The 22,385-nt window shown below is 59.8% G+C and overlaps 1 protein-coding gene across 1 annotated transcript; it reads left to right on the forward strand.

Moving 5' to 3' along the window:
- Positions 1–4,607: 4,607 nt before the first annotated feature.
- LLGL1 (LLGL scribble cell polarity complex component 1) lies at positions 4,608–22,372 on the forward strand. The gene is made up of 22 exons (XM_055305701.1): positions 4,608–4,751; positions 8,100–8,197; positions 10,337–10,418; positions 10,511–10,641; positions 11,647–11,805; positions 11,884–12,046; positions 12,125–12,260; positions 12,589–12,643; positions 12,814–12,968; positions 13,043–13,266; positions 13,441–13,508; positions 14,580–14,733; positions 14,808–14,912; positions 15,629–15,921; positions 16,241–16,388; positions 16,616–16,769; positions 18,662–18,957; positions 19,485–19,749; positions 19,936–20,050; positions 20,207–20,319; positions 20,804–20,924; positions 21,082–22,372. Exons 1-22 carry the CDS (start codon positions 4,671–4,673, stop codon positions 21,158–21,160), a joined length of 3,195 nt encoding a protein of 1,064 aa, XP_055161676.1. The 5' UTR covers positions 4,608–4,670; the 3' UTR covers positions 21,161–22,372.
- Positions 22,373–22,385: the final 13 nt, after the last annotated feature.

Here is a 22,385-nt window from a genome sequence, read left to right on the forward strand (position 1 = left end):
TTCCTCCCACTCCCTTGCTGTCCCTACTCTGCCTCCCACTGGGGCTTTCCCATGCCACCCCTTCTTTCCTCCTTCCCTCCTCAGGTGGGTTTGGGCAAGTCACTTCTCTGTCCTTAGCTTCCATTTACTGTCAAGTGGGATTGTCCTTGTACCTCCCTCTAGCGCTGTTGCAAGGCTTCAAGCAGATAAAGGACAGATACGGCATTTATTGGGACGTCTGCTTCAGTGGACATGCCTGATGCATGCCAGTCTGGCTCAGGGACACCCTTGGTACCCACCTGCCTCTCTGCATGCCATCTACCACCCTTTCCTACAGACTGGACTCCTAAACAGTGTGGATTATTATTGTTTGTGTGTGTGTGTGTGTGTGTGTGTGTGTTTTTAATAGGTTTATTTTTGGGGGGAGAGAATGTGTGAGCAGGGAGAAGCAGAGGAAGGAGAGAGAATCCCAAGCAAGCTCCATGCTCAGCTTGGAGCCCAACACAGGGCTCCATCTCACAATCCTCAGATCATGACCTGAGCTGAAATTGAGTCGGAGGCTTAACTGACTGAGCCATCCAGGTGTCCCAAAAATCAGGGCTCCTATGTTGTGTGTGTGTGTGTGTGTGTGTGTATTTATATATTTATATATTTAAAGACTTTATTCATGAGAAACAGGCACAGACAAAGGCAGAGGGAGAAGCAGGCTCCCTCTGGGGAGCCTGATATGGGACTTGATCCTAGGACTCCAGGATCACACCCTGAGCCAAAGGCAGATATTCAACCACTGAGCCACCCAGGTGCCCCTATATTTTTATAATATTTCAAGCACACTGGAAAGTACTTCAACAGAGAAGCCACACAGTAGTACCCACCACCCACACACGCTAACATTTTATTGTACTGGCTTCAGATCTTTCTCAAATTTTTATTTATTATTTTTAATGTGTTAAGTGCCTACTCTGTGCCAGGCACTATTTTGGGCACCATGGACCCAGCAATGAACAACAGCATTAAAAACTACCGAGACCTCAGGGGCTCACTCTCAAGCTGGGGAGACAATATACACATAAAGAAGTCAAGGGACACCTGGGTGGCTCAGTTGGTTGAGTGTCCAACTCATGATTTTGGCTCAGGTCATGATCTCAGGGTCATGAGATCCCCTGCTTCCCACTCTGCACTCAGTGGGGAGTCTGCTTGAGGTTCTCTCTCTCCTCCTTTCTCTACCCCTGCCCCCACTCACTTTTTTTTTTTTTTTTTAATTTATGAGAGACACAGAGAGACAGGCAGAGACACAAGCAGAGGGAGAAGCAGGCTCCCTGTCAGGGAGCCAGACGTGGGGCTTGATCCCAGGAGCCACCCGGGTGCTCCTCACTCTCTTTCTCTAAAATAAATACAATCTTAAAAAAAAAAAAGTCAAATAGATGGTGCAAAGAGGTCATCAGAAGAATCAGGCAGGAAAGGGCATCAGGAGTGAGGGAAATAGGTTTCTTTGAGCAAGTATCATTTAAGTTAAAACCAAAAGGTTGTGAGGGATTTGGCTAAGTGCTGGAGTAAAAGTGTTCCAGGCAGGGAATCAGTGAGTGCAAAGGTCCTGAGGTAGGACATGTCTAGCACATTTGAAGAATGGTGAAGCAGCCAGCAGGTCCTAAAGAGAGTCCTAAAGCTGGCTGGCTCTCAAGGAACATGCCCCATGCTCAACTCCTGTTTTGAATCATCTAATTTAGTCCTTTGTACATATTATAGATGAGGAAATAAGCCCAAGGTGGACAAGTGGCTTACTTGAGGTCATCCAGGTAGCAAGGAGATGTCTTGGGATTTGAAGCCAGACCTGAGTCTTACCTCGAGCTGGGCTAGGGCCCTGGAGTGCCAGAGGAGGAGGAGGAGGAGAGGAGGGAGGAGGAGGGGGAGGGCGGAGAAGGAGGGTGAGGCCACCTCACCCAGGAAATGCCAAGAAGGGAGCAGTCATTCCCTGGCCTGAGGTTGACCCGAGGCTGGGAGATTTGAAGGAGGGATATGCTCTCCCTTCCAGTGCTCCCAGAGTAGGATGGTGGCGCCCAATATCACTGAAGGTCCTGTGTTCATGGCCTTGCCTGGGCTCCCCTGAGCCTGGGTTCTCTGCATCCACCAATGAGCCTGGCCACCGGCTCTAGTGTCCTTGGCGACAGCAGTAATCCCTGGCCTGTTCTCAAGGAGGCTCTGGGGGAGGGGAGACACAGAGTCATTAGTGCCCCAGACCCTCCCAGCCTGGGATGGAACCCTCCCTGGGGCCACTCCTAAACCCTGCCCTCATGTGGGTGGGCTGTCCTAGTCTGCCACGGCTCAGTGTCTCAGTCCACCCATTTATACCGCAGTGCACCCATTTAGCCCCTTTCAAACTGATGGATGAGGCCAAGCTGGGCCTCAGCCACCCAAGAAAGGGCTGGTGTAAAATCCACATTCTGGACCCCCATTCCACAGGCACACTCATTTGGGGGACCTAAAATGTGCAAGGTTAGAGGTGTGGGGTGACTTCTGACACCTCATGAACCCCTCCTTGCTGCAGGACCCCTATCTGTCCACCCCCAGGCCTCTACCTCGGGTCAGATGCCTCTTCTGGGCTCCCACAGCCTCCTCCCACCCGTGTCTCCCCTCTTGGCACAGTAAACCCTGGGTGGTCATTGTCTCCGCTCAGCTCTGTACCCCTACCCCTGGCAGCCGTGAGCTGGGAGTGTGGTGGGGAGGCATGGAGGCTAACTGCATGATGACTAGGGCCCCTTTCAAAGACAGACAACTGGAGACTGAGGAAGGGCAGGGACTGGCCCAGGGTGCTAGACGGGAAGAGCTCACGTAGCAATTAGCATGAACTTTGTGGAACTGCTAACACACACACACAGCCCTTCCAGGGCCTTCCGCCTGCCTGGAACTTTCTAAGGGCTTTACAAGTCCTAATTCATTCCATCTCCACAGCAACCCTTTGAAGTAGGTACTGGGTCGCCACATTAACACAGGTGAGGACACTCAGAAACAGAGAGCTTAAGTTACTTGCCTCAGGCCACACAGCTTCTAACCAATGATGTGGGAATGTAAATTAACAACTTCACACTTCCCTTTGTGAGGTTCTCATTTTGCCGAGGAGGAAATTGGGGCTCTGGGTAGCAGGGCAGGGATCAGAACCCAGGCCTTGGAGTTGCCTGAGCTACTTTTGTCGGGTGTTCAGTGCACAGTGGCCGGAGGGGTCTGGCCTTCCTGTCCAGCCAGCTCAGCTGGCTCAGGTGGAAGGCCCTGCTTGCCTTGGCCCATCTGTCTTAGCTCCCCCAAATGTACAGTGGGGAATCCTGTTTCCTCCCTCACAGATAAGTTGAGGCATTAAGTCCCTTGAAACAAGGAAGGCTTTGGAATAGTGTCTGCCACGCTGGAGGGACCCTTACACTTTGCAGTGCTGATCATGGTCCCTGCACTCACCTCCCTGCTTCCCCTGCCCCCACCTTCCTCTTCCAGATGCAGCCCCAACCCTAGGGCAGGGCTGAGCTGGGCCGCTGAGGGCGTGGGCGGCCGGCGGTGGGGGACAGCCAGGCCCCCGTTGCTTGGTAGCTACCTTAGGATCAGAAGTCGGGCCTGCCTCCCTGGACACAGCTGGGGGGCGGGGCGGGGGGGGGTGCTGGCCCTTGGGCTCCACCTAAGCTCCTGGGAGTTCCCTCCTGCCCAGCCCTGAACCGGGGCAGCCTATCCTCAGCCTTGGAAGGAAAGGTTCGGCCTTGAGGCCACGGTCCAGAAGAGAAAAGGCGGCCTTCGAGGTGGGTGGGGACAGGCCGATAGTCCCTCGGAGAGTGGAGGCGGGTGCAGCTTTGTTTATATAGTGTTGCGTGCAGGGGAGGCCCTTCCCCCACCCTGGAAGAGCCCAGATCCAATCTCGGTTCGCCCCAAACGCCACCTCCGGAGGCAGGGCCTCTTACCTGCCCCTCTCTTTAGCTGGGTGGCCCGTGAATCCCGTGCTGCTACGCGTAGCCTTTTGCGATGGACCCTGAAGGATGTGTGGGAGATTCCCAGGGGCTAGGGACTGGGGAGGGCATTCCTGACTGACCACCAGTGGAGCAAAAGCGCGGTGGTGGGAGGTGTTCTGGCACACTTGCGAACAAAGCGCTGCCCCGTGGAACTGTAAACCTTGGCAATCACTGGGCCGTAATGTAGGTGGGGAAACTGAGGCTGAGGGGCCGAGAAGTTGGATCTGCCAAAACTCTCCCGGCTCTCGGGGCAGGTCCGCCTCATTACCTGAATAAGCACGCCGCTCCTCCCTGGAGGAAGGAAAGGCCTCCTCCAAGTTCGGGAACACCCGTCAGCCCCCTCCAAAGCTTGTCCCCAGCCGCCCACGCAGGAAGCCTGGCTCGCGGACTACAATCCCGGCAGGACCCGCGCCGCGGCGCATGCTCGGCGGGAGCACCTTCGCGAGCCCGGCCGAGCCCGGGGGCCCAGTCTGCCCCCATTGTCTGGCCGGCAGGGGCGGGGCGAGCGGCACCGGGGCACACCCATTGGTCGGGCTGTACGTCAGTCGCGCTCTGCGCCCGCCCCCGTGCAGGCCCCGCCCCGCGCGCCCGCGTCCGGGCCGCCTGGCGCCCCGCCCGCGCCTCAGGACCCGCGGGGCCGCGCGGCGCATCCTGCGGGCGGCGGCGGCGGCGGCGGCGGCGGGCGCGGCGCCGGCAGCCGGACGCAAGATGATGAAGTTTCGGTTCCGGCGGCAGGGCGCTGACCCGCAGCGCGAGAAGCTCAAGCAGGAGCTCTTCGCCTTCAACAAGGTGCGGCGCGGCGGTTCGGGCAGAGGGAGAGGGCGGGACGGGACGCGGCGGGCCGGGGGCCCGAGCCGGGGGCCCGAGCCGGGGGCGCGGGGGCCGGAGCCACGTCGGGCCCGGGGGGAGGGGGCGCCCAGCCGAGGCGCGGCGCGGGGGCCGGGTCGCGCGCGGGTCGACGGGCCCCACTTCTCGCCTCCTCCTCGGCTCCACTCTCGGACTCTGGGTGGGTCTGGGTCCCTCGCTGACTTTCCCAGTCCGCTCCCCCGGGTCCCGGTGGGCCTCGCTGGCCCTGGCTCTGCGGGTCTCCGTGTCCCTGGGTCGGTGTCTCTCTCTGTCCCTGTGCGACTCTTTACATGTCCTGGGTCTCTGCCCCGCCTCGGTCTGTGATCACCTCCTGTCCTAGCCTATCCTATGCCTGTGTCTGGGGAGGGGGTGTCGGCCTCTGTCCCTGTGTGTCTCTGCGTATCCCTTCTCTTTCTTCTCTCTCTGTCTCTTCATCTCTGAGTCTTTGCGTGTCTCTCCACCTCCATGGGTCTCTGTAAGGTCTCTGGAACTCTCACTCTGGCTCTCGGTCTCTGTCTCTTTATCTCTCTTCCTTTGGGGGCCCTCGGAGCCCCTGCTCAGCCCTTGGGGCAGCCCAGGGCCCCAGTTTGTTTTGCTTTCGCACCCAGGCCAGTGGGGAGGGGTGAGGAATGGAGGCAGATGTTGGGGGGTGGGGCTGGGAGATCCTTTCCCTGTTTCTTTCGTCCCCACCCCCAAGGCCCGGGGCTCTGCCTTGGGGGCTCTGCCCTGCCCTGTTTTGCTGGGGGCTCCAGAGAAGATGCCTGGCTGTGTAGATGAATACACTCCTGGGGCCTCAGTTTTCCTTGCTATAAAACGGGGCCACCTTTTTCCCTGCTCTGGCTCCCTGTATCACATGGGCCTGCTGACCTATCCTTTGGGCCAACGTGGAGATGGTTGCTCCTTCCTTTCTTTTCCTGGGTAGGGCAAGAGGGGCCACAGTACTGGGACTACCTTCCACTCCCTCCTCCCCTCCACCTTTGCACCCATGCGTGGTTGATCCAGGCCCCAGCCTTTCCCTTGCTAACTTCTGGGGTGCTGCTTCTGGGCTCAGTTTTACTCCAGACCTCTGATGGCACAGCCCCTCACTGCTCTTGGGGATTAGAGTTACTATCCCCATCATACAGGTGAGAAAATGGAGATTCAGAGAGGGATGACGACTTGCCCAGAGTCAGAGAGTGAGTCGGGGCACTTTGTCCTCGTGGACTCTTGTCGATGAGGTTTGACTTTAGCTTTGAGGTGCAGGGGTTTTTGGAAGGGCTGCTGTAGTCCTGAGCCAGACTTCAGGAGACTCTTGTTTAAGAGAAAGCTCTAGGATGGCTGGATCTGAAGTGGTCGAGGTGGAAATGTCCTTTGGGGCAGGCAGGGTTTCCTGGTGATGGCGGCTGCTGGGGCCTCAGACATGGTGGCTGAGAACTTGCAGGGGCCTGGGAGGCCCAGAGGGGTGGCTGGTGCCCGGGGGTCTCCCAGCTGGTCTCTTTCATATGCTGGGTGGCTGTGAGCAAGAGCCCCTGTGAGGTGAGAGGAGAAGGATGCTGGGGGCAGGTGTCACTTCATCAGCCAGTGAGTCAGGGTGTGAAGTGGAGATAGATGGTGGGGAGGCTGGGCTCCTCCTGGCTGGCCTTGGGTCAGCAGAAGCCAAGGGTTCCCTGCTAAGGCCGGTGAGGCCCTATTCTGAGTAGGTGGCATTGGTGGGAAGGGTGAGGCTTGGGGTAGGGGCTTGCTCACATGAGGAGATAGGTGATCACTAGAAAACAAATAGATCCCAGATTCCCGAGTGGTGGGAAGGGTCAGAAGCAAGCATGGACCTTGGACTATCTTGCATCCGAATCTCTGTCCTGCCCACAGCTTGCCTGTGGGATGTCCACTCTATGTCAGTTTAACAATCTTGAGCTCCTACTGTGTGAGGGGCCCCCTTCTTGGTATTGGGGACACTACAGTGACCAAGAGAGACAAATGCCTCTTCGGGGTGCTGATATACTCATGGGGGATATAGTAAAAAGCCACAGCAAAAGAGTAAAATGTGCAGCAGTTTGGATGATGACCAGTGCTGTGGTTACAGTAAAGTGGGGTGAGGGTAAGGAGTATAGGAATAGGGAGGCTGCTAGAGCAGGGTGGTTTAGGGAGGGCTTTGAGGAGTTGACTCCTGAGCTGAGAGCTGAGTAGTGGAGAGGAGCCCTCTCTGGGCACTGCTGGGTGTCCAGGTAGAGGGACAGTAGATGCAAAGGTCCTGAGGCAGGAGCCTGCCTAGTAAATTGGAGGAGAGCAGAAGGGCATTGGCCCAGCAGTCAAGCTAGGGGAGGGAGGGAGGAGGAGGGCAGACAGGGGCCAGGTGGTGAGGTGGGAGCCCCAAGAGGGTCCTGAGCAGAGGATGGGACTGGCTAGACCTGGTCAGCTCTGGTATGAGCGTGGGAAGCTCTCCCCCTGCACCCCCAGCCAAATGGGCTACTCTGTCCTCAGGTGGGCTCACTGCCCCTAGTGAGCACATGGGACACTGAGGTGTCGAGAATGTTTTGACTAGCCTGAATCCAACCAAGCAGGCTGCAGAGAGAGCTCAGTCCCTTCCTGGATTAGTTGAAGCAGGAGGGAGGCTGGGCCAACAGGCCTGGGGACCACAGTTTTCTTTTGAAATGTATGTGTTCCTGAGGCACTGGTCAGGAGATAGCTGGACCCATGTGTCATGTCCCACATTGGTGTCGAGGATGGGGGTGGGGTAGGTGGTGCTCCAGTCCGGCATCTGGGGATGAGTAGAAGTTCCTTGGTGGTTGTGGGAAAACTAAGGAAAGCACGAGCGGGTAGTGAGTGGAAGGAAGGAGCAAGAACCTGGTGGGCAGGGGTCTGCGCTATGGCTGTCCCTACCAGGAAGAGGGGCCCTGGGGGAGGGAGAGGGTCAAGAGCCTTGACCTAGCTGATCCTGGGTGCTGCCCTCCCATCTCCATGTGGGGCTGGTGGGCCTCAGAGGGCATGGCACCTCTCCTCCCAGAACAGGGTGCAGACCCCCTACTCCGTGGGATGGGTAGGGCTGACTCTGCTGGTACCTTGTGGGTCCTGCTTCTCTCTGTTGCCAGAGCCCTGCACACAGCGGGCCGGACACAGGTGTGAAGGACAAAGCCTTGGCCTGGGGCAGGCCTCTGCCATGTGGATTGGAGGTGTGATCGCCTGTTTTAGAGCTGAGAACACTGAGGCACGGGGCTATTGTGCAGCTCTGCTAGTGTGGAGGCTGCCTTGGGGTGGGCCTCAGGTGGGCGGGGGAGGGGGGCAGTGCCTGTGCCAATGCCCTCCCGTCCCCTGCAGACTGTGGAGCATGGCTTCCCCAACCAGCCCAGCGCCCTGGCCTTCGACCCAGAGCTTCGCATCATGGCCATCGGCACAAGGTCCGGGGCCGTCAAGATGTATCCTTTTCGAACCATGGCCTTCAGGGCTCATCAGGACCTCCTGATTGCAGCCCCCTGTGCATAGGCTCTTTGGGCCCGGCCCGGCCCTGGAGGCCGCAGTCGGCGCAGGGGTTCTGGTGGAGGTTGGTGTGGCCTCTGCTCTGAGCCTCTTCCTTACAGAAGTGTTTGTGGGGGAGGGGTCAGCTGGCGGTGGTCACAGCTGTCCCTAGCTGCATTTCAGCTAGCCAGTTACCTAGGCGACCCTGCCATCGTCCCAGCAACTGACTGGGGATGCTGGGCCAGGACACTGGCCATACACTGTACCCGCGCAAGGGTGGCGGGTGGGCCAGGGTCTCACAGTGGGCCTGGCTCCAGTGACCAGACACTCATGTGTGCGAGTGTGAAGACACATGTGTTGAGCCGAGAGGCTGGGGGCCGTGCCAGGCTCAGCATGGTGAGCGCGGCGCAGCCCCCACCTGGGTGCTGGCGGCTGCACAATGGGCCGTGTGAGCCACACAAAGCGGGCATTTTCCTGTAGGCACGGGGGGGGGGGGGGGGGGGGGTGTGCTGGAGGGGCAAGCAGGCAGCTGAATGCCTCCCTGCCTGCAGTGGAGAACCCCGCCCCTGCTGCTCTCCATGAAGCCCCTTGGGTGGGAAAACCCAGGTGGAGGGCCTGGCTGGGGGGCCTGGCTGGGGGCTGCTGGGTGAGGGGTGCTCTCCCTCACTCCTTCTCTGGCTCTCAGTACCCTCGCCAGGGACACTGGTTGGCAGCAAAATGAGTCAGTGCCTGGGGTCTTCCCTCTCCAGGGCAAGGTGGCCCGGCAGGGGTGGGTGCCTGGGCCTGTGGTTTGAGTTTGCCTTCTCTGGGGAGTGTGGCTGAGCAGGGATGCCCCTCCACTCCCATGGGCCCCTGAGGCCCCAGCGGAGCAGGGAGTGGGGTGGGGAGGGACAGGGCCTGGACCCCCGCCCCTGAGCCCCCACTGGCCCTGGGGGGCGTGCATTACCTGGCCTCTGCCCGCCCCCACGCTGCAGTCCTGCTCACTCGTGTATATCGTGTTCCTGAAGCCCTTTCTCCCTGTCAGTGGCTGCTCAGTGCCCTGCGCCCTGCAACTCCATTAGTCACTGGAGCCATCCCTCCGTGCTCCTTGTGCTCACAAAGAACCTGATGTACTGACCAGGAGACAGCCTCAGAGGAGGCTGGGGCTCTCCTCTCTCCCCTCGTTTCTTCCCCCAAACTACCCTAGCCTGGAGCCTTGGGTTGGGAAACTGAGGCTGGCCCCAGAAGCTACCCCTCCCCCTCAGGAGCAGCCTGTCTCCTTGGCAACCTTGGTTCCCGCCCAGCAGCTCCTGCCCTCTCTTTTGTCCCCTTTTCTGTGTTCTCCTGGCTCCTGCAGGGAATCCCAACTCTGGCTGGAAGCAAGGGCTCCTGTGTTGTTGCCCGGCAACGCTGACCCCTCCCAGCCCTCCCTCCCGAGGCCCCCTGCCTGACCACTGTCCAACCTGGAGCTGCTGTGACTCTGGTGCTGGCACCTGGCACTTGAGGCAGCTCACCCACCCTTTCCAAGCCTCTGTGTATTGTCTGTGAAATGGGCAAACCGAAGCCTCTCCCCGGTCACAGTGGGGGCTACTGGCTGCCTGCCCTGGAGGGAGGTTGGTTTCCTTTTCCATAACTGGAGGTTGACCTGGAGCTGTGGGAGGAGGCAGCCTGGACTCTCCTCTGCCCCAGGCTTCTGTGCCCAGGCCTGGCCTGGCCCCTCTGCCTGTGTGCTCCCAACCTGTGGGGCCTAGCTCTTATGCACATGGGAGCACACACTAGGCTGACACAGAGCGAGACACTGACCATGTGCCAGGCCTGGGCCAAGTGTGCTAGCTGTTTTTATTCTCACTTGCCCTGCATCAGACCTACAAGGTGAGAGTGGGGTTCACCAGCCCATCCTACAGATGAGGAAGTGAAGGTCACACAGCAGCACCAACTTGCAGGAGCAGAGCAAAGCCTGCGCTTAGAGCCTGGGGATATCTTGTGGGTACGAGGCAGTGCTTTCTGGAGGAGGGGTCCCATCTGGACCTCAGAAGGCTGGGCTGGCTGGGACCTGTTGGAATGGCTCTTGGGAAGGAGGATCTCCGGTGTCTGCTTCTGTCCTTGACCTGTGTATGCAGCTATGGTGCACCTGGTGTGGAGTTCACTGGCCTACACCGGGACACAGCCACCGTTACCCAGATGCACTTCCTACCCGGCCAGGTGAGCCTCTACCCTTGCCCACTCCCACAGCCCCCACACCCTCCCCACCCCAGCCCAGCCCAGCCCAGGCTCGGTCTCTGCTCATCCCCCAGGGCCGCCTGCTAACTCTGTTGGATGATAGCAGCCTTCACCTCTGGGAGATTGTCCACCACCATGGCTGCGCCCACCTGGAGGAAGCGCTCAGCTTCCAGCCACCTAGTCGGCCGGGCTTTGACAGTGCCAGGTACTGGAGGACTTGACTGGGGACCTACTGCGGGGCATGGGGGTGTGGAGCCTGCTGGATGTGGTTGGAGCCAGCCTTGCAGAGGCACCGTGGGCACACAAAGCTGCCCCTGTGCTAGAGTTCAGGGTGAAGAGTACATCGAGCTGGGCCCGATCTTGGAGAGATGTGCCACATGGACGTGGCGGGTGTTAAATAGGGGGCTCTGGCTGAGTCTGAGGTGAGCACATAGTGTCCATGCTCCGGCGACCACTGGGGCCTTTTAACGGTTGGGGCTGGGGCAACAGGCCATAGTGTGTGTAGCTGAGTGGGCAGGTTTGGGGGCAAGGAGGGTCCCACCAGGCTGTGAAGGTGCCAGCAGGACACTGTAGGGGAGTGGAGTGGGCCTGGCCCCCCGATGGGCATGTCCCTGGCCCTGCTGGCCCTTGCCAAAGCGGTCAGAGTAGCTTCCGGATTTCTGTATGGCCTCAGTGGGAGGCTTGTCCTGCCCCTGCTGGGGGCTGGGTGATACCCCCCCCCCCACATCCAGCTCTCACTGCTGCGCCTACTCCTGCCCCAGGGCTGCTCTTCCAGCATCTGCATTCAGGGTCAGTTGAGTACTCCTGCAAAGTCAGGGAGTCCTCCGTGGGCTGGTGACTGGGGTTCCTGGGTGGGACTTGGGAGGGTCATGTGTGTCCTGGTGCCCGTGATCCTGGCCCAGGCACTGGCCTAGTTCCTGCCTTCCCCTCCTGGTGCGTGGGAGGGGCTTGGGAGCCTGTCTCCAAGACCTGGGGAACCTATTTTTATCCCTCTCCTTCCCAACATCCTGATGAATAATTGAGTGAGCTAATTACGATGCCCGTAGCCGCCACCATTGCCTTTCTGGTGCGCCAGCCCACTTGATCATTGGGCCTCTGTGAGCACGCAGGGGCCCTAAGGAGCTACCAGAAGCAGCCCAGCCCCATCCACACCAGTCCTCAGCAGGTGGATGGGCTTGGGCCCTCACCTGCCTCCCCTCATCCCCTGCAGTGGCCCGCTCAGCCTCGCCCGTGTCACAGTGGTCCTGCTGGTGGCGGCTGGTGACATGGCAGCCCTGGGCACCGAGGGCGGCAGCATCTTCTTCCTGGACGTTCCCACCTTGACGCTGCTTGAGGGGCAGACTCTTGCCCCGGATGAGGTTCTTCGAAGGTGAGAGGCAGGTGGACTTCCCAGCAGCCACTTGGTGCCTGGGTGGTGCCCTACCAGCTCACCTGAGCCCCTCTGCAGCGTGCCAGACGACTACCGGTGTGGAAAGGCACTGGGCCCTGTGGAGTCACTCCAAGGACATCTGCAGGACCCCACCAGGATCCTCATCGGCTACAGCCGGGGCCTGCTGGTCATCTGGAACCAGGCGGCGCAGTGCGCAGACCGAGTCTTCCTGGGCAACCAGGTACATGGAGGAGGCCAGCATGGTAGCCGAGGCCCCCTGCTCCTGCCCCTGCTCACACTCACCCCCTCTGCCCTGCAGCAGCTGGAAAGCCTGTGCTGGGAACGCAGTGGCCGCACACTGGTCAGCTCGCACAGCGACGGCAGCTACGCCGTCTGGTCAGTAGACGCCGGCGACTCCCCGATGACACAGCCCACAGTAGCCACCACACCCTACGGTGAGTGCCGGAAAGTCCGAGGGCAGCCGCTGCCACCTGAGCATGAGGCTGACTGGTCCCCCCAAGCTCAGGCACTTGGGGCTGCCTGGCCCTGGTGGGGGTGTCCAGGAGGACTTGTGGAAGGGGGCAGTGCCACCGGATCCTCAAAGGTGAGACTGCTGGGGGTTCACGGTGGGTCAGTGGGCCTTCCCCTTGGGGACTCAGGAAGCAGCTGTGAGGTGGGAAGTGACGGAGGCAGAATAGGAATGGGAAAACCTTGAAGGAATGGGACATGGGGCCCTCTTGGTACTGGCGAGCGAGTGAGCCCGACACTGTCCCACTCCTCCAGGCCCTTTCCCCTGCAAAGCCATTAACAAGATTCTGTGGCGAAACTGTGAATCTGGGTAGGTGGGGAGCCGGTTCTCAGGTACGGGTTGGGAGGTCATGTCTACAGGGGGGAGGGGGGTGGGCTCTGGGACACAGGGCTGTCCTGCATCACCCACCCTGGGTTAGGTAGTGGGCACCTGGGGCCCGGGGGGGGGGGGTTCACATTGCTCCATTACCTGCCATGCAGGGACCACTTCATCATCTTCAGTGGCGGCATGCCCCGTGCCAGCTATGGGGACCGCCATTGCGTGAGCGTGCTCCGAGCCGAGACTCTGGTGACGCTGGACTTTACCTCCCGCATCATTGACTTCTTCACAGTGCACAGCACACGGCCTGAGGATGGTGTGTGCCCTGTCCCTCCTCGCCCTGTGCCCCGCGCCTCCTGCAGCTGGGCTCACCTAGTTCTCATCCTGCAGAGTTTGACGAACCCCAAGCCCTGGCCGTGCTGCTTGAGGAGGAGCTGGTGGTGCTCGACCTGCAGACGCCTGGCTGGCCTGCCGTGCCTGCTCCATACCTAGCCCCACTGCACTCGTCTGCCATCACCTGCTCGGCACACGTTGCCAACGTTCCCGCCAAGCTGTGGGCCCGCATTGTGAGCGCTGGCGAGCAGCAGAGTCCACAGCCTGCCTCCAGCACCTTGGTATGTGCCCAGGGTTCCCTGCAGGGCCGGGGCCTGGGGAGGGAGGATGGCCCTGGCAGTGCCCAGGCACAGGCCCAGAGGTGGCGGCTCAGAAGCACTTTGGGCCCTGGGTGCCAAGTCCAGGGTGAGGAAAAGGCATTTGTCCTGACCTTCTACTTCTGTGTATCTGCCCAGAGCTGGCCCATCACTGGGGGCCGGAACCTGGCCCAGGAGCCATCACAGCGAGGGCTACTGCTGACCGGGTAGGCAGACACGTGTGCTCCGTGGCGAGCACAGGTGTGACGTGTGTGTGCGCGCGCGCACGTGTGTATGTGGGCAGATGGGGCCTGATGCGGCCTGCACAGGAGAGCCCATTCTGGGCCTGATGGGTACTGCCCTGCCCAGTGACTTGGGCCCTGCCCCTGTTGGGGTCAGGCCATCCCCTCTCCTGCAGGGTGGATTGGGATGAAGCCGCCCTGGGCCCTGGGTTAATAAGGCCCCGCCCTGCCCTGCCTTTTGGTCTAAAACTGAGCTCCACCCACCCAGCCTGCCCTGGGACCGGAAAATCTGGGCTGGCCCACGCTGATCTGCCCAGGGCAGGTGCTGGAGAGCCCATCCTGGGCCTGGCGGGCGCTGACGTGCCCCAATGACTCAGGCCCTGACTTCCTGCCCTGCCCTGCCCCTGCTGCCTGCCTGTGCCGGGACCCTCAGGCCTCTGACTCCAGTGTCCCCTCCCTTGCTGGAGAAATCCTAATCATGGCTTCCAGTGCTTCTGGAGGTGTCCCAACCAGCCCCAGAGACTCATGCACCTTTTCACACGCTGGCTCTGGGCTTCCAGTACCGCCCAACGGCCTCTGACATGGGCTCTGCAGCTGTGTCCTGAGGCTGCACCCCCAGATTTGTCTGCTCCTGCCCCCCACTTCCCCTCCCTGCTTCCTCCCAGCCTCCCCAGGCTTCCTGCTGCTCTGCCTACATGGCTGCCTCATGCCCCAGCTGATCCTTCTGCTCTGTGGCTAACTCCCGATCACCTTTTCTGGATGCGCCTGTAGTCCTCTCTTCCCTGCATTATCTCTTCTACCATCTTCTGCTCGTCACACTGGTGATTATTTCCACCTTTTCATCCTGTTTGAGAGGCCCAGGTGCATGTGGTCTGGCATACAGTAGGCGCTCGGTGTGTGTTTGCTCTTTACAGTAGATGCCTCCTGTTTGTTGCGTGCAGTGGGAGTCTGGTCCGTGCTTGGCATCTGCAGTAGGTGCTCAGTGAGTGGTTGTTGGATGAGTGGATGTGGGGTGCAAGGGGCCCCAGACTAGGCCTGACATCACCTTCCCTGCAGCCATGAGGATGGCACCGTGCGGTTCTGGGATGCCTCAGGTGTGGCACTGCGGCCACTCTACAAGTTAAGCACAGCTGGCCTCTTCCAGACAGATTGCGAGCATGCCGACAGCCTGGCCCAGGCCACCGAGGATGACTGGCCGCCCTTTCGCAAGGTGGGCCCCTCCCCCAGCCCTGGGGAGTCTGGCCCCAGCTCTGCCCCGTGTCATCTCCCCATCCCGCCCCCCAGGTGGGCTGCTTCGACCCCTATAGTGATGATCCTCGGCTTGGGGTGCAGAAGGTGGCACTCTGCAAGTACACGGCCCAGATGGTGGTAGCTGGCACTGCAGGCCAGGTAAGGTGGAGGTGTCATCCAGGTTGGGGTCTCAGAGGGCTTTCTGGAGGAAGTGGGCCTGATCCAGATGGTCTGGTGGAGCAGGAGGGGGACCATCATGGCCAAAAGCCCAGAGATGGAAATGGGACTCCAGGTGGGGATGGCTGGGGTACGGCCAGCCAGGGAGGTGGAACCTACTAGGGGGTCTTGAGGGCTAGACTCTGGTTGTTGGGGAACCATGGAGGGTTGGGGCTGGAGTTGAGAGCCCAAGTATTAGGTGAGCTTTGGGGAAGTGGGGTCACTGCTGTGCTTCCAGCACTCACACGGTACATAGGTGTTCAGTAGGGGACTCATCGTCAGTTGTGAGACAGGCTAACGGGGAGTCCTTTGCTTCAGAGACCAATGGGCTTTGGTTACTGCTGTGCCACTGGCACTTTTGCATTATACAGGAGGTGCTCAGTGTCTGCTTATTACTAAAGGAAGACAGGCATGGGGGTAGGGGGCATATTTTGCTGCTAGACGGCAAAGCAGTGGGTCTTGGTCACCGTGTTTCCCAGTGCTTAGTGAAGGCTCTAGTATACAGTAGGCAGCCAATAGTGCTTTTTAAGCAGATGAACTGGAGACCGTACTGGGACCACCCTGGCAAGGACTTTGCAGTATGAGGTAGGGCCTGGGTGGTTTAATACCATCGTCCTCCTTGCTGACCCTGCCCCTACCCCACCCCACCGTGGGCTCAGGTGCTGGTGCTGGAGCTAAGTGATGTGCCATTGGAGCAGGCAGTCAGCGTGGCCAGTGTGGACCTCCTCCAGGACCGAGAGGGCTTCACGTGGAAGGGCCATGAGCGGCTGAGTCCACGCACGGGGCCGCTGCCGTGGCCTGCTGGCTTCCAGCCCCGGGTGCTGGTTCAGTGCCTGCCACCGGCTGCTGTGACAGCCGTCACGCTCCATGCCGAGTGGAGCCTCGTGGCCTTTGGCACCAGTCACGGCTTTGGCCTCTTTGACTATCAGCGCAGGAGCCCTGTGCTGGCCAGGTGTGTGGGGGACAGGCCCAGCCTCCTGTGGGAACCCTGGTGTTTCCCTGTAACTGTTGGGGCCCCGATTTCCCCTTCTAAGCTCTCATATGGTAAAGATAGGGTGACCTGAAGCCCCCTTCCCCTTCGGCAGCTCCGTCCTCATGGGAAGTGTCACTGGTAGAGTTTTAAACCCCTCCCCTACCTCACCCCCGCCAAGCTGCTGGGTTGCAGGACAGCCACACAGGACCTCTGGTTCCTGACCCATGGGGCCAATGGGAGCACAGTGGCTGCTCCAGGAGTCTGCTCTGTGGCCCAGCTGGTACCTTCCTGCCCACAGGTGCACACTACACCCCAACGACTCCCTGGCCATGGAGGGGCCACTGTCTCGGGTGAAGTCCCTCAAGAAGTCTTTACGCCAGTCTTTCCGGCGCATCCGCAAGAGCCGAGTCTCGGGCAAGAAGCGGGCCACTAGTGCCACCAGCAAGGTGAGCTGGGGCCAGCCTGCCCCGGGTGCCGCCTGTCTACCTCTCAGGGCTGGGCAGAGCAACGGAGCTGGGCACCGGTCCCGGCCTTGGCCCCAAGCCTGGTGTCCACTCCCCATAGTTGCTCTGGCCAGGCTGATCAAGAGGGTGCCGGGCTGCTGGGCACCAGGTTGCATGGGCACAGGCAAGGTGTTGGGAAGGCAGCATCCTGGAGGCCACTGCCTCTCCAGTTGCAGGAGGCCAATGCGCAGCTGGCTGAGCAGGCCTGCCCCCACGATGTGGAGATGACCCCAGTGCAGCGCCGCATTGAGCCCCGCTCCGCCGACGACTCCCTTTCTGGCGTCGTCCGCTGCCTCTACTTCGCTGACACGTTTCTTCGAGATGGTGAGATGGGGAGGATGCACTGGGGAGATGAGCCTTGGTTGGCCATCTAGGAGATACGGGGAGGGGGTGGGACCGGGCCTTATGGGAGGGTAGGGAAGCCTACCACATGCCACACTGAACTGGCTCCCCAAATAGTCCCCGGCCCCCCAGAATTCCCATGTGTGTGGGGCTGGTGAGGGAGCCTGGTGAGCCTCTGAGATCTGAAGAGGGAGAGGGAGCCCAAGATCTGAGGGAGGGGCATGCGAGGGTCAGCCTCACTGAGGAACCGGCTCTGCCCCTGATGGCTGGGAGCCTATGCAGGGTCCTCTATAGACTGCTGTGGCCTGGTTTATTGACTGATTCGCTGATCAGTTTTTAACTTGTGTAACAGAATTTCAGCCATATTCAAAAATAGGAGTCCATCACCCTGCACATCCGGCCTGATGCCCCCAGCCATCTGCTGCTGTCACACCATCCCCACCTCATGCTCCATTGTCTATCTTGCTGGAGTGTTGTATAGATTTTATTTATTTATTTATTCATGAGAGACACAGGGAGAGGGAGAAACAAGCTCCCTGCGGGACTCAATCTCAGGACCCTGGGTTCACGCCCTAAGCCGAAGGCAGATGCTCAATCACTGAGCCACCCAGGCATCCCTTGCTGGAGTATTTTAAATGAAAACGTTTGAGGACTTGAGTGTGTGTCCAACAGGCATAATCCACAGCCAGGGCACCCACATCGTACCTCATGGAACCAATGCTGATCCCAGTCCCGCTTGGTCCATGGTGGCTTTCTCCATTCGTCTCAAAAATGCCTTTTTAGGGCAGCCCCGGTGGCGCAGCGGTTTAGCACTGCCTGCAGCCCGGGGTATGATCCTGGAGACCCAGGATTGAGTCCCACATCAGGTTCCCTGCATGGAGCCTGCTTCTCCCTCTGCCTGTGTCTCTGCCTCTCTGTGTGTGTCTCTATGAATAAATAAATAAAAATCTTTTAAAAATTTTTTAAAAATGCCTTTTTATAGTAGATGTCGGGTCAGCATCTAGTCAGGCGGCCCTTGACCTCACTGAGACAACTTCCAGTCCCTGAGTCTGAGAGGGGCACACCCTCCTCCTGGTTTATTTGTATCTTGGGGATCCTCTGTCCAGTGGATCTTCTCACCAGCTAGACTTGGTAGCCCTAGGCCTTTACCTTGGTCCACTGTCCCTGCAAAAAGGCTGATGGGGTGCACCTTCCCAGGTGGCTGGCTGTCATGGGTCCAGGCGGCATGATGAGTTGCTGACTCTTCCCTGGGGTTTGGCTCCCCCTGACGGTTGTTGCTATGGCTGTCAGTTTATCAAGGGGACACACAGCACTGACTAATGGCTCCCTCACATTCAGTTCTGATTCTGCATTGAAGGACCTACCCCAAGTTTTAGCTCACACAGGGAAAGCTGGCCAGACAGCATCAGGCCTCAGGTCATTTTAGCCCAGGCCCAAGGGCTCCATGTCTGGCTGCAAGGTGGGAAGCATCCTTAGGTGTGGGCCGTGGCCGCTAGAGCACATCTACAGGGTGAAGGTGGTTCCCAGTTGGTCAGTGAACTGGCGATGGCACCTGATAGCGGGGGCAGGAGTTAGGGCTGTGTGACAGACCCCTGTAACCAAGTTGGGGGTTGAGGGTGCAGCAGGATGGGGGAGAGGTCAGGGTATAACTGGGGTGCCTGTTGACATCTTCGAGATGTCCTGGAGGCCCTTCCCTCTTCTGCCAGAAGGCTGTATCCAAGGACAGCAACATAGAGAAGGTGCCTCAGGGCCCGAGGCTGGCCGAGGTTCTAGGAAGGCATGGGCTGGGAGAGTGGTTCTGGAGCATCAGGAATGGAGGGGAGGAATGGGTGTCATGTGGCTGACAGCCTGCCTCACCTGCCGTTGTCCCACAGCGGCCCACCATGGCCCCACCATGTGGGCAGGTACCAACTCGGGCTCTGTGTTTGCCTACGCTCTGGAAGTGCCGGCGGCAGTGGCGGGGAGCGAGAAGCGAGCTGAGAGGGCGGTGGAGGCCGTGCTGGGCAAGGAGGTGCAGCTGATGCACCGCGCGCCTGTGGTGGCCATCGCTGTGCTGGATGGGCGTGGCCGCCCGCTGCCTGAGCCCTATGAGGCCTCTCGGGATCTGGCACAGGCCCCTGACATGCAAGGTGGTCATGCCGTGCTCATCGCATCTGAGGAGCAGTTCAAGGTAAACCATCGTGGAGACCCTGCAGGCTCCCCCTTCGGAGGCCATGGGACCCTCTAGAAAGTGCCCTGTTTATATCCCCTACGTGCTGAACCCCTCCCTCCCATCCCCAGACACCCCTAGCTAGCCAAAATGCCCCCTGGAGAATCCCAATGCTCCCTCAGCCGGCTGCATCTCCTCAGGACCCTCCTGCCTCCCTGAGTCCCCACCAGGGCCCTCTGAGCACTCTGCAGGGCTCTGCCTGACAGGAAGTCATGCTCTGAGTGGATACCATCCATCTCACCCTTAAAACCTAGTGTGACTGGTTTGGCCACAGCTGGTGGGGCCCTGAGAGGTTTCTGGGAGCAGCATGAATGCTAGGTGGACTGTGAGGAAAGGTTGGCTTGGGGCGGGAGGGTGCCCGGGCAGAGGCAGCCATGTGGCCAGGGGTGCAGGCCCACCTGGCAGGCTGGGTTCAGGGTGGAGGCTGCTGCTTGCATCCAGAATAGCCTCTGCCAGGCTCCGCTCACTGGCCACCCTTCTGCTGCCAGGTATTCACACTACCTAAGGTGAGCGCCAAGACCAAGTTCAAGCTGACGGCCCACGAGGGCTGTCGCGTACGCAAGGTGGCACTTGCCACGTTTGCCAGCGTGGCCTGCGAGGACTATGCTGAGACCTGCCTGGCCTGCCTCACGAACCTGGGCGACGTGCATGTGTTCTCAGTGCCTGGCCTGCGGCCCCAGGTGCACTATGCCTGCATCCGGAAAGAGGACATTAGTGGCATCGCCTCTTGCGTCTTCACGCGCCACGGCCAGGGTGAGGCGCAGCCTTCCCGGGGTGGGGGCCTCAGAGGGACTGGGAGAGCTGCTGGGGCATGTCAGTGGGGAGGAGGCCCCTCAGGCGGGTGTGGGACTGGCTGGCCTAGGCCCAGGAGCAGGCCGCTGGGGGCTGTGGTTGGAGCCCACCTCTTCACTGCACCCCACTCCTTGTTTGCCCACCCAGGTTTTTACCTGATTTCTCCATCGGAGTTTGAACGCTTCTCTCTGAGTGCCCGGAACATCACAGAGCCGCTCTGCTCTCTGGACATTAGCTGGCCTCGAGATACCACCCGCGCCAGGTGCATGGCGGGTGCAGCCCAAAGGCCTGTCTCTAGGGCTGGTCATATCCCCAGGCCCAGCCTCCCTGCTTGTACTCCTCTCTGATCCTGGGGCCTGGGAGAGGGTGGGCAGGGTCTGGCACTCCTGCGGCCCCCATAATGGCCCTGTCTCTGCAGCTATAGGCTCCGAGAGTCACCCAAGCTGAGCCAGGCTAATGGGACCCCAGGCATCGCCCTGGCCCCACAGAGCCGCAATGGAAGCCCAGATCCTGGCCACAGCAGGAGAGCTGGTAAGGGGGACTGGGTGGGAGAGGAAGGTGGCAGGACACCCACACAGCTCCACCCACAGACATGGGGCAAGGCTCTGTTAGGAGGCAGCAGCCCGGGGATCCCTGGGTGGCTCCGCGGTTTGGCGCCTGCCTTTGGCCTAGGGCGCGATCTTGGAGTCCCTGGATCGAGTCCCGCTTCAGGCTCCTGGCATGGAGCCTGCTTCTCCCTCTGCCTGTGTTTCTGCCTCTCTCTCTCTCTGTGTCGATCATAAATAAATAAATAAACCTTTAAAAAAAAAAAAATAAAAGGAGGCAGCAGCCCTACCATGGCTGGAAGCCCTGGGTAGGGCAGGCCAGGCGGGAGAGGGCCGGAGGTCGGGCTGTCATCCCAAGCCTCACGGTGGGCTAGGTTTGGGTCTGGAGACTCAGATCCCCAGGGGCGGGAGGTGAAGGGCACAGGGTGCCTAGGGGTCTGGGCAGGGGCCTAACCACTTCCTCTGTGCAGACACCCCAGAGCCACCTGAGACCATGCTCTCGCCCATGTCCGTTGATTCGGCCACCAGTGCCGACACCACACTGGACACGACAGGGGACGTCACAGTGGAGGACGTGAAGGATTTCTTGGGGTGAGGCAGGTGGACGGGCGGGTCCACAGGAGGGGCTCCCCTGGCTTCCCAGCCTCCCTCTCACACCCTCTGGCCTTCCTTCCGTTGGAGCTGGGTATGGAGGCCTGAGGGAAGGCCACGTCACCGGACCCTCTGATCACTGCCCCCCACCCCCTAGCTCTTCAGAGGAATCAGAGAAGAATCTGAGGAATCTGGCAGAGGATGAGGCTCGAGCCTGCGCCATCCTGATCAAATGAGGTGCTGCACGATTTAGGGGCTCTGGATCTACCTGGTCCTTACTGTTCGACAGCCTTGATTTTCATACTTGAGTCTTAGAAAAACAAGGCTGGCCTGTCAGCCTCTGGGTATCACGGGTGGGTGGTGGTTGGAATCAAGCCAGAGCAAACCACTTAGAAGTGGCAGCAGCTTGGGGTGGGGGGCTGGTTTGGCTAGCCCATTTTGGAGAGATCACCCAGGCTCCGGTGGTCAGGTCTGGTCAGGTGAGCCCAGGAAGTGGGGCCTGGATCTGGGGTCTGCATCTGGGGCCCATAGATCTGCTCCACTATTTCTTGGCTGTCTGGTGCTCCTACCCATGCAGCCTGGCCCTGCACGGAGCTCAGGCACCCCAGCTCCTGCTTTGTCTTCCTGGGCCATGCCCTAATCTCAGTGCGCTGAAATGTGGTCAGTGCCTAGACTCCGAAAGCCCGCCTCTGGCTGTCACTGCAGGACCCTTGCCCCTGAATGGGTGGAAGCAGAGTGGTGGCACCCCTACAGCCAGGCTATCTGCCCATTTGGGCCTCCTGGCTTTCTCCGACCCCTCCTCCTTTACCAGGAAGGCCAAAACTATTTGGCTACCAGCTGCCCTGCTCAGAGCTGGGATCCAGGACCCCTGGCCCCTTCGCATAGACCCACACCTGCTAATCTATGGCCTCCAGCGGGACCTTCCCACCCTGGCCCCAGGGCGGTGCGGGGCTGGCTAGTGAGCCTGGGACTCAGCCCCGAGCCTCTGGGACAGATTCACAATGGCCTATAGGAGATAGGCAGTTGGCTACCTAGAGGCCAGGTGCCACTGGGAGAGAACAGCTGGGGCTGGCAAGCCCATGCCACCTCCCACTCAACACACCGTCCTTCCCCACTCTCTTTGCAAAGAATATTTTTCTAACGCCTGAGCCAGGCTGGACAGGCATTTCTAAAACTATTTTGGTACTTGTTCCTGGGCCAGCACCCACCCCCACCCCCCAGTCTGTTGCATGAATGCATGTGTGTGTGCGTATGTGACTGGGAGCTCTGCTGGGCATCCACGACTGGGGTCCAGTCGGGTATGTGTGAGAGTGAGAGAGTGAGTGTGTGTGTGTGTGTGTGTGTGTGTGTGTGTGTGTGTGTTGGGGGGGGTCAGTCAGGATTGGTTTCCCTGTAGATTGTACCTTGAGTTTTTTTTTCCTGTCATTTTGTTAAAATTAGCGCTGTTTTAATATTAAAAAT

This window comes from Nyctereutes procyonoides, unplaced genomic scaffold (assembly GCF_905146905.1).
Source record: "Nyctereutes procyonoides isolate TBG_1078 unplaced genomic scaffold, NYPRO_anot_genome, whole genome shotgun sequence".
Taxonomy (NCBI): domain Eukaryota; kingdom Metazoa; phylum Chordata; class Mammalia; order Carnivora; family Canidae; genus Nyctereutes; species Nyctereutes procyonoides.